The 15,798-nt window shown below is 37.6% G+C and overlaps 1 protein-coding gene across 1 annotated transcript in view; it reads left to right on the top strand.

Moving 5' to 3' along the window:
* The window catches only part of AGBL4 (AGBL carboxypeptidase 4), a 948,845-nt gene that overhangs the window by 221,221 nt on the left and 711,826 nt on the right, over nt 1-15,798 (top strand). Inside the window, exon 4 of the mRNA XM_074151806.1 lies at nt 3,942-4,036. Within this exon, the coding sequence (XP_074007907.1) occupies nt 3,942-4,036 (95 nt within the window). The remainder of the gene's footprint in view (nt 1-3,941; nt 4,037-15,798) is intronic.

The raw sequence follows: 15,798 nt of genomic DNA, 5'->3' as shown, positions 1-15,798 counted from the left end.
GACCTTGCAAAGGTGTGGCTTTTCTTTTGGATATCTGCTTCAGTGGGTAGGTTCAGATGGAAAACCTGCCAGAATGTGGGTGAACAATGCATGTTTAGGAGATCACAGTTCACCCTGTGCTCACACACACCGGTTGGGATATGATGTCCAATATGGTTATCCACGCTCAATGCCTCCAGCTCTAATCCAAAACCACCCTGATGTGTGCTTGCCCCCCAAAAACTAGCAGCTTCTTCCAGCCTCAGCCAGGAAACTGCAAACTTCTGGTAATAAGTTAGTGTGTAACACATTTCAGCCATCTTTTCCCCTTGTGTTCAAGGTTCATCTTTCTCTTGCTCATGCTAAAAGCACTGAGCATCCCTGAACACCCATTTGTGTTTTTAATTCCTGAAATAAGTTTGCAAAAGACTATTGGGAAAAGCAGATTTAATTGGTAAATTTTAAGGCTAAAGGCAGGAACAAGCCTTTCTTTGCTGTTCTGTCTTAATGGTTTTAGCAGCAAGATACCTCCAAATGTATTCTTACTGCATGCGTTACGGAAAGAGGACATCTTCCTTCTCTCGGTAGGCAGAACATACCTGCCTTCCCTCATGTTCTCCAACATCTGTCTCTGATCTGGCAGTCAATGCACAGAGCCTGAGACTGCAGCAGTTGTCTTCCCTCATGCTGTGAAGTCAAAATACCTCCTGATGCATCCCTCCCCCTCACCCCCCAATGTGATTTTACCTGGTGGTGTCCTGAGAGGCTTTTCTCCACTGCGCCTCTTCCACCTACCCAGAAGTCACTGATCAGTTTGTTGCAATAGATTGAAATTGTATCATAACTGAAGTGAAATCATACAATTATAATTTTGGGTACAGCATCAGTTTGAATATTGCTTCTTTTACTGGTATTCATATCCTCCAAAATGAATACAAGTATTTTTATTGTAACGATTTCTGCCATTTTTCTCTGGATTGATGCTCTGGAGACCAGAGCAATTTCTAGGGAATTTGTAAGTACATTTAATCTAGTTTTATTTTCTTAACTTGACACTTCTTTAAAAAAGAAAGAAATTGCTAGGTTCTTTTTTTTATTATTTTTGAGTATCTAAATTATATTGTTCATTAAATGCCACCCACTGTACATCTTTATAATTCATAAAAACATACAGAATAGTGATAATTTTCTTAGGAAAAAGTGTTTTAATGTGCATAGTGTATATCTAGTCCTGCTACTCTTTACAGTGTATAGCACACTTAAAGAATGTCAGTATAGACAAAAATTAAACTAAAAATTAGATTTGTTCAGCAAATGTTTGATTGCTGTATCACAAACCTTTTATTATAGCATTCAGTTCAAAGATGTTTGCATACCTTATTGAGCAAGCTACATATTTTCCCGGCTAAGGTGTGTATACTGTAGTCATTACATTTTTGCACACTTCACTGACTGAGCTGCATGGACTACTTTAACTATCACCAGGAATACTTGACTGAATTCAGCTGCTTATTTGAGTGCTTCGGTTTGTGTGCTTTATTACTTCAGTGGTGTATGTTGATAAAGTTCTGTTCTGTGCTGTTAAATTTTTGGTTCTGCCAATCTAACTCCATACCACGCTGAGAGAACTGCACACATTGCTAAGTGCTTACTCCGCGGTGAACATGAGCGGTTGAAATGTTATAATCTGCAGCGTTTTGTTAAATGAGCTGCATATTTTTGTTTTTATATACGTTGCTTACCCAGTTGTGTACATTTGCCCAACTCATTATACAAAATAAGCTTGATTGGAATAAGAACATTCTCTACCAGCTGTCTGCTCTGAGTCAGTATGTAACAAAATTAGCAACTTTCTCTTTCCAACAGTGGCATGATTGCATCCAAAGTTTAAGGCAATTGGTTTGGAGATCTTGTTTGTTTCATTCACTCCATGCAAACATCAAGATTAACAAACCAATTTGTTGCAACTTAATTTGTTTTCACAAATATGAACAGAGTTAAGTAACAGAGGAAAAACTCAGCATTCTAATACAGGAAAATGCTTCCATGTGGAGTATGGAATATTTAGAGACCTAAATATCATTATACACTTAGAGCGATACACTGTAAACATAAGAAGATGAATAATAACTAGAGGCCTCCCAAGATGGATATTTCATCAGATAAGCACTATCTGAAATACTTAAAATTACAAATGCAACATTTTGTAAATTAAGTGCATGCTTTCATTGAGTTATAAAAATAATCTCATCTCATGACCATTAGTAAATCTCAAAATGCTGCAATAGACAAAATACATGAAAACTCATGTACACAGATATGTAGTTTGCTAGTTAACGTTGGTACAAAATGGAATTAACATCTTTAAGAAAGTGTTTTTCTCAACTTGCTGTTTTTTTGAGTTACTTCCAGTAAAACCTACAGGTTATTCTAAGACTTTGACTAATTTACGGACTTTGCTTACATAGAAGCTTATGCTTCCATTTACAAAATCTTCAGTGCTACCTCACCTCGAAAACACTTAATTTTTTTTTGAGTACAGAGATATATTCAAGCTCTATAGTTTACCTGGATTCCTACCTTCCCCACATAGAAATGTGCTTGGCTCCTGTTGTGAGTGTCCCGCTGCTGATGGCTTTTACTTTAATGTTGTAATTCAGTTGTCTGAGCAGACTGCCTGGAAGGTCCAGATTTGTTTATGCAAAATTTTACATGTGAAAGCTTAATTGATCTTATGGCTTCAAAGAGTGGCCATTTAATTCTCAGACTTCTCATGAACCATTATTTAAGAGTGTAATCATTGTAATAGTTTGTTTGAAAAAAGAAAAGCAACTTGTGAATACCTGGGGCAAATATAATTTTTAGTGGTCTGTCTTCACTGATACCTGTGGAAAAGAAATTTAAAGAGAGAGGTAAAAATGGAATGTATTAGTATATCCTGGAACATTATATTAAAATTAATTTAGTGTTCATATCTCAGTTTTTCTGTGTACATTAATGTTGGGTATTAAAAGAGAAACCAGGTATACTGGATTTATTATCTGAAAAGTAAATGTAATACATGAGATGAGCTAAATCCAACCTAGACTTTCTTAACAGAAACAGAGTAAGTAAGTTTGCATAAAATGACTTAGAGCAGACAGATGGTAAGGAAGAAGGTTTTGTCTCTGTTTCGTCTTTTCTTCCTCCAGCATGAATTTACTTTCAGTATCAGTGCATTACCAGTAGAGACCTAGATTTTGCTCTTCCTTTGAACTGTTAAATATCAGATACCATTTTCCTAAACTTATTAGTGTCGACTAAGATCAGAATTGGACTCTTCTCCTCGATCATATTCAGACAAATGATGGCTATATGCAATTTCTACTGTGTAGCTATTCTGTGCAGTTTTTGCAGAGGAAAAGTCTTCTTTTTGCCAAGGGAAATGAAGAGAAATATTCCTTTTGGGGGGAAAGAAAATCAGAAATCTTTATTTTTTTCCTGCTGCTGTGTGAGGCCTAAGGTAGTAGAAAGAAGCAACTAAGAAGCTTTAAGAGATGAAGCAGTTGGAAAGTTTTTATGAGGACTGCTACCCTATCTCCCAGCTTTCCACCAACCTCTCTAACACTAACTGCAGCAAACTGGACTTGCTTTTCTGTTTTCAGATCTGAGTAACCCATTTCTCTGTATGGGTTGGATGCCTACTGAAAAAACAGCATACTAAATTCAAAACATACATTCCATGTATATCACTGCAGCGGAAAACCACATGAACTATTAAAATACTAGGAACACACAAGGTATCTGTTATCTGAGATCTATGGAGAGTAACAGTAATTTATAAGATACACATCTATTCCATATATTTTCTGTATATATTTTTATGCAGCTGGTATATGCAATACACATATAAACAATTTCATAATTTATACCTGACCTTTTTTCTTTGTCTTTTTTTTTTTTTTTTTTTTTTTCACTCCCAGAGAGTAATTTTCAATGTCGTCAACTTCAGCAAAACAAAAAGCCTCTATAGAGATGGGATGGCTCCAATGGTGAAATCCACAAGCAGACCGAAATGGTAAGTTATCCTTTTGAAGACTTGCCTAATGAGATAAGTGTTTTATTTGGCACTTTCTTTTAGAGAAGACCTTATGGCTCAGGTGCACTTTTTGGTAAGATTAAGAGAGAACTTTGATGCAAAAGCAGTTTAGTAAGGACAGGTTCTCTTTGAAGCTGATGGATGGTATGAACTCTGAAGACCCTTTTTCCAGCTTTGCTATGATCACAGAATCATAGAATGGTTTGAGTTGGAAGGGACCTTAAAGATCATCTAGTTTCAACCTCCCAGTAGACCAGGTTGCTCAAAGCCCCATCCAACCTGGCCTTGAACACTTGATGGTGTATTGTAATGCCTTGTTTCAAGTAGCATGACTGAAGTGATGTCCATTCAAGCAAACTGAACAGTCAGGGCTTGGGCCAAATTATTTTTCAGGGACATCCTCACCGCCCAAATGTTAGGACAGTCCATGGCCCAGTTTTGGCCTGTGTCAGCTAGCAATATTCCCAATAAGGAAGATGGACTGGGCCCGGACTGGTTCTGAAAGGTTGTTTGGATTTGTTCTCCCTGTTTTAGGGTGGTTGGAGTTCCGTGGAAGAATGTGAGCTCTGCCTTGTTAGTTGACCTCATGTGAATGAGCAATGTCTGGTCTGCTTTATCTAAGGCAGAAGGCGGCCAAACAACCTAGTTGTAAGCGGCACGGTATATACAACACAGGAGGGCATGCACATATGAAACACATGAATACCCGTATAGATGGTACATTTCTCAAAGCGAATGTAATGAAACATCTACTGTGAATAATAATATGTAAATCTAATGAGTCCTAATGCATGCAAGACTCCAAAGAATTATATGATTTGCCTTCAGCTAGGAGACTTGTTTGAATATGGATAGTGAGGTTAGGCCATAAGTGTACATTAATGTATTCTTGTAAGCCTGTATAGCTGCTGCTTTTTACTGGTTAATTAATAATATGTTTGATCAATCTGCATATCATCTGAGCCTTATAAATGTATCTTTCTTAAATACTTCAACTGTCACAGAATTTCCACCCACAAGATACTAACTTTTGGTGGTCATAAGATCATTGTTATTGTATGACTTCCTCTTCATATGGCCGACAGAATGGCTATTTGGTTTCTTTATCTAGGTGTTAAGGTCATATGGACAGAAGAGCTGTCTTACAATACAGTTACTGGATGGAGTCAATTACAGCTCAATAGGAGCATGTAATAACATTGAAAATTAATTAAAAAAATCCATTGTGTTTAGTGTTTTTGTAGCAAAAGTCATGTTAATTGTGTTTACTATTTAACTTCAGAAAAATCTTTTGGGGCATTTCAGAGAACATTTATCAAGCATACTTTAATCATCTTTCAAAACCTTTTCCTTCTCTCACTGGGGTCTGGTATTTGCGGCTGAGTATATTGTGTGTTAAGTTTATCTATAAATCAGATATTGCTTTCATACAAATTTTATGCCTTACTTTGGTTTCAAATTAAAGTGTAAATCTTACAAAACAATGCAAAATGAGCTTTTTCTAGAACATATAGTCCCCTTCACTATTTTTAAAACAGATTTCTCTTCCATTTCCCTGGAGATCTATTTATTTTTGTGTTTTATATTTTTAGGGGATGTATTTTGCTCCCATGAAAGTGAGGAATGAATAACATTGCCTGGAGCCAGGCACAGTGTAGGCAGCAGGTGCTGAGCAGCTTCCTTGTACAGGGCTACTACCATACTTTAATCCTGTTTCAGAAATTCTAGATGTAATTTTTTTTCTTTAAAAAGATCATTATTCTATTAAGGTATTTTTATTTTTTTCTAATAGTCTGTATATGAAAACATCTTGCTGTACTTTGAAGGTGCACATTAATTCATACTGTTATCAGGGACCTTAGTGATATTGGGGTCTACTCAATATAATTTTCTGTCTTGATGTTAATAGGAGTTATGCATGTGTTTTCCAAGTGGGAAAACACATACATTATTTTCAGATATATGCTTTCTATTAGAGCTGTCTTCCATTTGGATTATGCCTTTTACAATTACCTCTGTATCTGTTTCCATGGCATTCTAGTGAAACCTGTAAACAAAATTTTCTCTTTCTCTGTTTGCTGAAATAGGAATTACCAGTACTTGCAGTTGCTAATGCAGCTTACAGGTAGTTGCGACCCCTGAACATGAACAGGGCAATATGCAGCTGCATTGATTTGATCCTGTTTGATGCTTTGTTTATACTAGTCTAATAAGCCATACTGGATCATTCACTGCTGCAAAAGAGCTAAGGTCTACATGAAGGTACTCAGGATACAGAATTGTGGAAGGAAACCATTGGAACTCTCCACCATATGTTAAGATTTAAGTAAGCATAGCAGGTTAGTGGATATAATGTAATTAAATTAGAAAATGATATATTAATTACAAAAAGTTGAAACACAAAAGGTTTTAAAATCAAATTAAAAGGAAGATTACCAGAAGCCATGGTCTGCAAATATTCTGTAATAGGGCTCAGTTTCTCATCCCTGAATCTTTCTGTACTAAATATTTGGGGAACTCATCATTATTTTGCCTGCCTGTGGAGGCAGGTGATCCATACCGAAATTCTCCGAACTTCCTCTGGCCACACTGACAGAAGCAATGCTGTGTCACATGTAACTATTCCCCTCCCCCTTTTCATACAATCAGATTTGGTTTTTAGGGTGCTAAAGTGTCTTTCTGCATTTGAGAGATGTAGGTACATTACTCCTCTTAATAACAGATATTCAAGCCCAAGTTATGCCCTTTAGATTTAAATGAGAAAGTTCCTACTATAGTCAGGATAGAATATGACCATATTGCTCACAAAATCCTGCATATCAAAAGTAGATTGGCCTCCAGAGACTGTGAATTTTAATGTTTGTTTTGAATAGTGTTATGCGAACATGGCTCCGAGCTTTGCAACGTTTTGTGAGTTTGATTCTTGACTCTGGAACAAATCACTGCCAAGTGCTCTTGAAGTAGAGAGTGTGTCAAACACAGATCAATGTTTTTGACCTGTATTCCCTTGCCCTGTGGGGTAAGATCTTTAAATGCAGTCAGCATCAAGGTTCAGCTCAGTGTTACTGATGTAAATGGAGTATATCACTGTCATCAAAGCACTCTATGTGGACACAGATGTTCTGGTGTTGACATATTCTTCTCTTTTGAAGTAAGGCCAAACATTTCCAGTAATGAGCTACTTAAAAAGGGGAAGCAGTATGCTGAAGGATAAGGAAAAAACAGATTTCATGGTAAAGAAAAAGAGTATTTTTTAAAAAGCAAAAACCAGAAAAATAAATTCTGATTAAAATGATATCTATTTTCCCCATACACAGTAATGGGTTTACTGAATATTCTTTCCCAGAGGGATAGAGAAAAATAAAAGAACTAAGTAGGTTAAGTTCTGAGTCCCTCCACCCATTTTTTCTGCATTTTTTGTGGACTTGCTGTGTTGACACTGAATAGTATGGGGTTGTGTCAGCTGCAACAGTTGAAATTTAACTGCAATGAATCATAGCTCATACGTAGAAATGCAGCATTGTGTCACACCATATTACATCAGTTGCACTTCATAGCTCATCGCACAAGATGAAGCTCAAGATTTTATTTCAAGCCAGTGGAATATGCTGTGTCTGATCACTTAGCATTTTTGCTTAAAATTTGCTTGTTCAGAAGTATTACACCAAGATTTTAGAGAACTGGTGGTTTTTTCTCAATAAAAACTACTACAAATATAAAAAACTTAATTACTGTAGTAGAGACCTCTATTTGCCTGGCTATTTTTTCTTTGTCTCATTTGTGGAGGTGAAGAATTTGAAGGGAGATGGATTTGAGGAAATTAAATTTTTGCTATGCCGATGCAGTTTCTAATATAATCTTCTTTTTCTTTGCTGCTTCATTTAAGTGCAACCTAATTTTGTTGCAGTTTCTTAATCATGATTTCACACTAAAAGCTCTGTCCTTGGAAGGTATTAATAAAGTCTAACATGTGGGCGTAGCAGTGAAGGACCATTTCAGTACATATAGCGCACTATTATATTGATTGCATGAAGTTTTACAAGTTTCTCAAAGTGAAATAGAAGAGTGAGTTGTTCGAGAGGCAGCAGATTTTCCAAATGATGAAGTGAGCAAATATTCCCTTTGGGCAGAGAACAGCTATAACTCTTGATTATTCAGTGTGAGCATTGCCTCATCGGGGACATTAGTTTTTCAAATTGTGCTAATCTTTTAAAAGTAACAACTGGCCACTCATCACCTTAGGTATTTCAGCAAGATCATGTGCAAAACTCTAATTAGTATTTATAGAACAGCAACTCTTCCCAGTAGAATAGTAGCAGTAGCTGGCAAATATCTGGTTGACACCTGTTAAGTCTTCAGACATCCATTGTATTTTATTCTGCATTTCAAATGAGCAGAGAGCAGTAGGTGAAGTCCCCATAATTAAGGGATAAAGGATAATAAATAACATGGTTCTTGAGTGGATGAACACAAGGTTAAAGGCTGTTCTGCAGTTGTAATACCGTATTTCAGGAACTGTTTGTTTGTAAGTAATAATGCTAGCTAAAATATTATAGAGCCTTCAGCATATGAAAGAGGATTTATGTCTAGATTTACATGTGTTTTGTTTATAATGTCAGATTTCAAACTGCTTCTTGGCAAAGCAGCTACTTTCTTCCCTGTCTTTTATCTCACTCAGCATTGTTGGCTTTTAACTGGATAGCTGCCTTCCCCAGCAAGCACTCCACTACCTCTGTTGCTATAACATCTACTGTTAAATACTCACAACACATTGCTTCTGAAGGGTTTTTCTTTTCCAGTAAACCTGGGAGTACAGAAAAACTTCTAGGTAATTAATTCAAATTTGAATCTATATGTATCTTGGTAAATATTGTCATGATGAGGATTTTTGGTAGACATTGAGAAAAGCAATGCAAGTTTTATGAACAATACTCCCATATGTTCCATTCATCAGAAGGGGACAAGACTGAGAAAATCTGAATTTTGAGTAGCTAAAATGTGTTGATTCTTGCCAAGTTTCTTTAACATTTGTGTCTACAATGCAGTGTTACAATCACTACCATGTCTACCAGGCTGCATTATACATTCAGAGACTCTCAGCAGCATTTTTAGTATGTATTTATATATCTTTAGCCATAAGATAAGCTGTTTGTGAAATGAGCTGTCATTTGTGGTGAAACAGTTTGAGAATAAAGCACTAAATATATATATAGCTTGCTAATCTGAGAGACTAGAATTTCTTACTATAAAATATATAGCGGGCTAGGGTTAGTGATAGCATCACCTGAATTTAGGTAAAGAAGATGAACAAGCTGTTATCATTACCTGGTTCCTTCCTTGGCCTATTTTACAACTTTGGCTACTCTCTGAAGTTTGTTCCTCTGCCAGTTTTATAATGTAATATGTGCTGGTTCTTGTTCAGGGATCTAGTGAGAATGCTTTTGGAGGTTCAGAAATATTTACTGTGGCGCAGGTATGTGTTGATGCAGGCTTTGCCAGGTGCAGATCTGGCTCCTCAGAGCTGCTCCCTCCCTTGTGCTAGTACAACTCTGCATAGGATCACCAGAGTGGGAGCTGGCCCAGGTTAAAAGTCAACTTTCAAGGAAAAGAAAGAGGATTTAACCTTGGTCTGGTTCATCACATAGATCCAAAACAAGCCGTATGGGTCTCCAGCTGGAGGAGCAGCGAGGGAGGTGGGAATAAGCAGGGAGCAGGGGCAAGGAAATGAGGATGGCAGCTGCTAGGAAAATGCCTAGAGAATTATCAGCCTCCATTTCAATAACTTGTAGCATTTTATTTGGAGAACATAGGGGAAAAGACACAGCAGTATTGACCTTTTAAAATCCCACATTGAGTGACAAGCAGGCATAGTCTTGGTCTTACTGTAGCTCTTTGGAAAAAAATAAGATGTTTTTAGGCACCTTTGAGGTTGACATGTATATGAAAGTAAAATAACTGTCTCTGAAGTCAATCCCTGGGTAAATTAATGTTTATGTGAATCTCTTGAAATAACAAAATAAACAGACCTAACTACTCCACAAACCCATAAAAGAGATGCACTCTTCCCCTTGCCCAGTTCAGCAAAGGTAATTTTTCCTGAGAATACAGAGTAGGTTACACATCACTCTTATCAGCAGCAGCGTTTGTGGAAATAGAGGAGAGGTTACATTCTGTTGACACGACGTATGAATCAGATCCCAAAACTAATGTGCTTATTGTGCAAACTAAATGGGATTCGTTTGTGGCAAGAATGAAAGAAAGTTAAATTTTATTTACTGGATACTTTACTGGATTAAGATAGATGGAATTATGTTGGGAATAATTAAAACCAAGGAAATTAATATAAAAGAAGGCAAATGTATTTTAGGATTCAAATAGAAAATAATGAATAAGATCCAATGGACTGCTAAACCATCATTTAAAAACCCTAGCTATTTTACATGTATGTGTGTGTTTCCTCATCATTTATCTGACAGATCTCCTATAAATCAATTTATTTAGATTACAGCAGTCAAAAGGCCCCAGCCAGGATCAAGACTCATTGTGCTTAGTGCTGTGGAAACTTATAAACAGACAAAGTTCTTTTCCAAAGTTGTGAAAATTTTATGATAGATTTCACTAAGAGCAAAGTTAGGCCAATACCAAGCACTTCCAAAAATTCCATCCTTAAAGATTTATTCCAAGCACTAACTGTTTAAAAAATGACATACTGCTTACATAAGAGTCTAAATATTTGATGGTTATAGTATTTACATCTAAAACACCAGAGGCTACGTGCTTTAATACCTCAATCTGTTTCCCATATACTCTGTCAACAGGAGTTCTCTGCATTGATTGAAGGTGCTCTGTGATCCCTAAGGTTGTATTCATGAAAGGTTACCCTTGGTACTACTTTATTCATGGAAGGTTTGAAACACATAGGTAAAAAATGGGTCTATTCCCGCTAGGTGCGTTTTTATCATCTATAAATACTTAATTACTGGGGTGCTGATGAGAACTTCAAAATCTTAAAAAGGTGCAGTTGCCTGAAAATAGTTCCCCCATTACCAGTGCAAATCACAATGAATTTTGCAGTTGGGAGGTTTTGTGGCAGTTTAAAACAACTGAATTGTAGGTTTTTCCCACTACAGTCCATGGTATTGAGTTTAATGGCTGCAAAACATGACCAAAGCTGTGCATTGCATCCCATACTGAAACAGGTCATTCTCTTTCCTCAGGTGATGGGCATTTGGTGGAACTGATTGCATGAAAAGTGTTCACAGAATTGGGTCCCTAACCTTGGTAGGTTTGAAAAAAAAGTACATAAAATTGAGGCTTTTTCCCCCAAAATGAGTCTGTAAGTTAGATAAATATGGGCAGCACTGAGCTCAAAGCAGAGTCAAACTACCAAGAGGACATTGCAGCTTTTCATTGCAATTTTGTACTTTGAACTAATGGAGCGAAGCAGAATGAAAATCACCTCTGTTAAGAATGGCATTTATCAGCCGTAAGTACTTAGTAGTAAGAGCCCTACACAGACAAAGCTGAGTGTCACCAAGAAATGTACTTGAAAATCAGACTGTTAACACAAGACTACACAAATAAGAGCCAAAAACTGTAATCAGAAAATGCAACAACTCTTTAAGAATGTTTAAATGGTCTGAAGAGTGCTAGACAAGTTGAATTTAACAAGATGTAATAACCTATGACATAATATAATTGAGAATGCACCAGGACGCAGCACATTCAGGTTAAATTTTGGCTTTCCTTCACTTAGCCTTGCAACTTTAAAGATCTTTCAACACATAATCTTAAAAACACATAGTACTGTTTAAAAGTTACGTATGACATAAAAGCATAGGATGTGCAATATATCAGAAATACAATTCTAAGTAGAGTTAGGGCTAAAATTTCCAGCCTAATATTTTTAATGTTTTTTTGAATCATTAACAACAAATTTTTCATTCGTTTTCTGTGAAGAAACAATACTTAGTGGAGAAGAAAAGGCAATGGGAACTATTCATTGTGAATTTCTGATAAAAGTGAGGTTACCGGGCACCTGCCTTATATTTGAAGTGCCATGGTAAAGTCAAAGCAATGAGTTCAATTTCTCTTTTAATAGAACATAAAATAGAAGACACAAACATTTTGCTGTACTGTGGAAATTGACAATTGTAGAGAAAATAAGCAATAAATAAGTATGGCAGGTGATAATGCAGGAACAGAACATTAAAATAATAGGTGCTGTATCTTGAACTTTATCTCATGGGATTTGACAGTTGTATATAAACCCAAAATATAAAAACCTAATTTTTATGCTGTGATTACTAGGGTTAAGTTATGAATTAACTTCTGGATGATATGTCATCAGTTTGAGAGAATTAAAATTTGATGATAATAGAATAGAGATAAGATCTTTCCTGCATCTCTAGACACTGAGGCAGTGGCTAAAGTTTTCTTTCAATTGCTTCAAGTAGGATTATTGAATTCTAGCTTGAAAGTGAAACTTCGTCTCCTGCTTTGCTATATTAAGCATCTCTGAAAACCTAGCAAGAGCTCTCCTCGTGTGATTAGAAAGCATCCAGTATTTTTTGGCAGCAAATACTAATTCCAATCTTTCTGTCTAGTACTGCTCAGGCAGCACAAGGATAACCTGCTGTCAGACGCTTTGGCTAATGGAAAGGTGAGGCTCCAGGCTCCCAGTGGAAAGCTTGCAGCTTTGCTGACAGTTCCCAATCTCTGGAAAATGAGAGTGGTTCTGGGGAGGGGAAGGGCTGGGCTGGGTGGTTCTGGTTCTTCACTGGAATAGCCTCCCTTTGGAAACCCTGAGCCATTTGTGTAAGTCTGAATAATACAGCGACTTTATTACTGTCTCTCTGCCACTTGGTAGATCTGTTGGTGGAATTCAAGGCTGGTATTTATCTGCCCAGGGTCTCATGATGTTGAACAGCCTGGCTGGAGATTCTCTGCAGTACCGTAATGGAGTCCCCAGCTCTGGGACTTACCCACAGCATGATTATGCAGATGGGCTGCAGGTGAGCTATGCAGCTGAAGTGCAGGTGTCCAGCCTCAGGGTGTTATATTTGTTACAGGTGTGAACATGGTTGAAAAAAGGACTCTTGGGTTTGACCCTCTTTCACACAACAGGTGGGAGGCTCTGAGGCAGCTGGGGAGCTCTGTTGTTCTGACTGGTAAGGGTTTTTTACAGCTTCTAAACCGCGATAGTATGCGAGTTATTTAACTGATTTTATCTTTTAACAGTGAGGTGTGTGTGGCAATTATTAAAAATGATGACGAGCCATAAAATATTAATTGCAGCTGGACTGCTTTGTTTAATACAAGAAGGCCCGTGTGGGCCTAGGCTGGGGGGAGGGCTTGGCAGGGCTGGCCCCGGGAGCCACCTTCCCTCAGGCGCTACCTGTTCCCCCCTTGCACTGCTGGGGCTCTGCTTTGTGCAATTTTGCTGCCTTATTTCCTCACTTTTTCCATTCTGTGCTCTTGCACAGTCAGCCCTCCTCAATGCTTCCAATCCTGGAGAGAAAATGGCGGGTGCTGGTGAGGAGAGGGCCCAGTGTTAGCCAGTGTGCCCTGTCCCTTTGGAGGTGCCCACAGGTGTGTAAGTGGGTTGTGGGTGTTTGCTCAGGTGCCACCTGCCCACAGACAGCGTGGCCAAGGGAGCTGTGTCATGAGAAGCACAGTAATCAAGAGAAAGTGTCCTATCAGCAACTCAAGAATTAGATTGTTATTAGGGACTAGTTGTAAACTTATTAGGGAATTGCACTGCGTAGCTGGACTTGCAGTGAAATGATTTCAAATGGCAAAATTAGTGACTTCCAAAATGGGGAATTGCTATCGAGATTGAGGAAGAAAACTGTTTGCATTAGCTTTTTATTTGAGGACTTCACCATTGTTCAGCCTTTTTCAGGTGCTGTTGTAAAAAATGCTGTATTCATTCTATGAATAATGTTGCAAAATAGTTTATTGGAAATGTGTGATACCCTTCAGCAAATTTATAGGAAAGGCCATTGCAGCTCAAGATAAAAAGAGATTCAACTTAAAAGGATAGATTCACCATAGAAAGAAATTGAGGAACATCCAAGTTAAAATAATTTACCGTGCCTTTTAATATTTGATAAAATCCTCTCCTAATATTTTTCTCAGTGTAGTTCAAAAGCACCGGTACCTCATAGCTTTGAGACCAGCAGTGATATAATAATTTAGCTTTGATAAGGAAAGAATTTTTTCCCCATCTGCTACTCTACTGGATAGTTTAATGCTCTTATGGTTGTTTTTTAAATGTCATTCAGTCAATGAAGGGGAGTCATGCAGCATATGTATGTTTGTGTGTATTTTTTTTTATTAAAAATAATTCCCTGGGCTCTCTTGAGGGACTGTCACCCTCCTGAGGGTGCTGGTGGAAGGGATTGTGGTGCAAAACCTGCTCGGAAAGTGTTTGGCTCATTTGGGTTATGTGAACTTGAGGAATGACTCGGCAAGGGGAAAAGTGCAGCTTCTGTAGTGAAAAGCAAAGTCAGTCAAGCTAAGCAGGGAAGAAAACATACTCGGAATCACTGAGTGTTAACCCCTGCAGGCAAAAGTCTGATACTTCCTTTAAAAGGAGGAAAAAAGGAGAAATGCTGTTTATGCGCCTGGTGAAATGAAGGGGGAGTCGATTTAGGTGAGAATCATAGATGGAAATATAGCTTTCTATATAACTAAAAAAAAAAAAAAGCACTGTGCTTTAGTGCTGTATGTCATGCTCCCTGAGCGTATGTGGTTATGTGAACTGTTACATTTTCTGTCTGAAAAGCACATAGGCTTGAAAACCAGTCAATTACATGCAATCTTGGCCTTTAATCATGTACTGAAAATGATCACCAAATGATCACCTGGAGGAAATTTCCACTGTTGTACAGCTGCAAACTAAAAGAGTCTTACTCGGAGCACAGAAACAGGGGGAGAAAAAGTATGAGGCATCAGTTACACAGAAAAAACATGACCAGCTTTTCTTTTGAAACTATTTAACAGATGTAACTCTGCTTTCCTGCCATTATCTCTGAGTAAGCATGGGTCTGGATATTTGTACATCAGTCTGTAAGGGAACACAAAACTGCTGGTCTGTGGGTAAAGAAGCCAGGTGTAAAGGGTAGAGTGCATGTCAATATTCAAAAGATGGTCTTAAAGCAGAAGTCAAAAGTTGTCAAAGTTGTTGCGCTTTTCTATTTCTGTAAACGTGAGAGTTCTACTTTCAGGCTTATTTATCCCCCCCCCCCCGCCTTGTGAGATACCCATACATCAGAAGTCAATATCTGCAATCTGTGTGGCTGTAGTCTTTAACCAGAGTCTCACAGTACAGTGAAAATGAACAGACCATTCTAGATTTGTCATTGCTAATGCTCATCAACTTGTATCTGTGTTCTATGAAAGTATAAAAACCAATAACCAAGATGAATCATAAATGTCTGGAGTATGTGTGTGCTTATATGTTTGTGGGTGGGATGCTTCTTCAGTTTGTTTTCTTTTTCTTATATTTTGGCAAAGAATTCCAGGTTTACTCTAAGAGGCTGGGCTTCAAAAACATGCCTGAATAAAGGAAATGAAAGAGTGGATAAAAATGGAGAGAAAATAGTAGCCTGGAGTGAAATGTGTGACTAAATCTGTGAGGCCTCTGGATACTAAAATTACAGAAGGAAATAAATTACACGTTGACTGAATGTTTTTCTTCCACTCTTAGAGCGATAGAAACCAGGATGTCTTCTATA

The sequence above is a fragment of the Numenius arquata genome, chromosome 8 (assembly GCF_964106895.1).
Source record: "Numenius arquata chromosome 8, bNumArq3.hap1.1, whole genome shotgun sequence".
Lineage (NCBI taxonomy): Eukaryota > Metazoa > Chordata > Aves > Charadriiformes > Scolopacidae > Numenius > Numenius arquata.
Note: the sequence above shows the minus strand (reverse complement) of the source record. Positions and strands in the feature narration are given on the sequence as shown.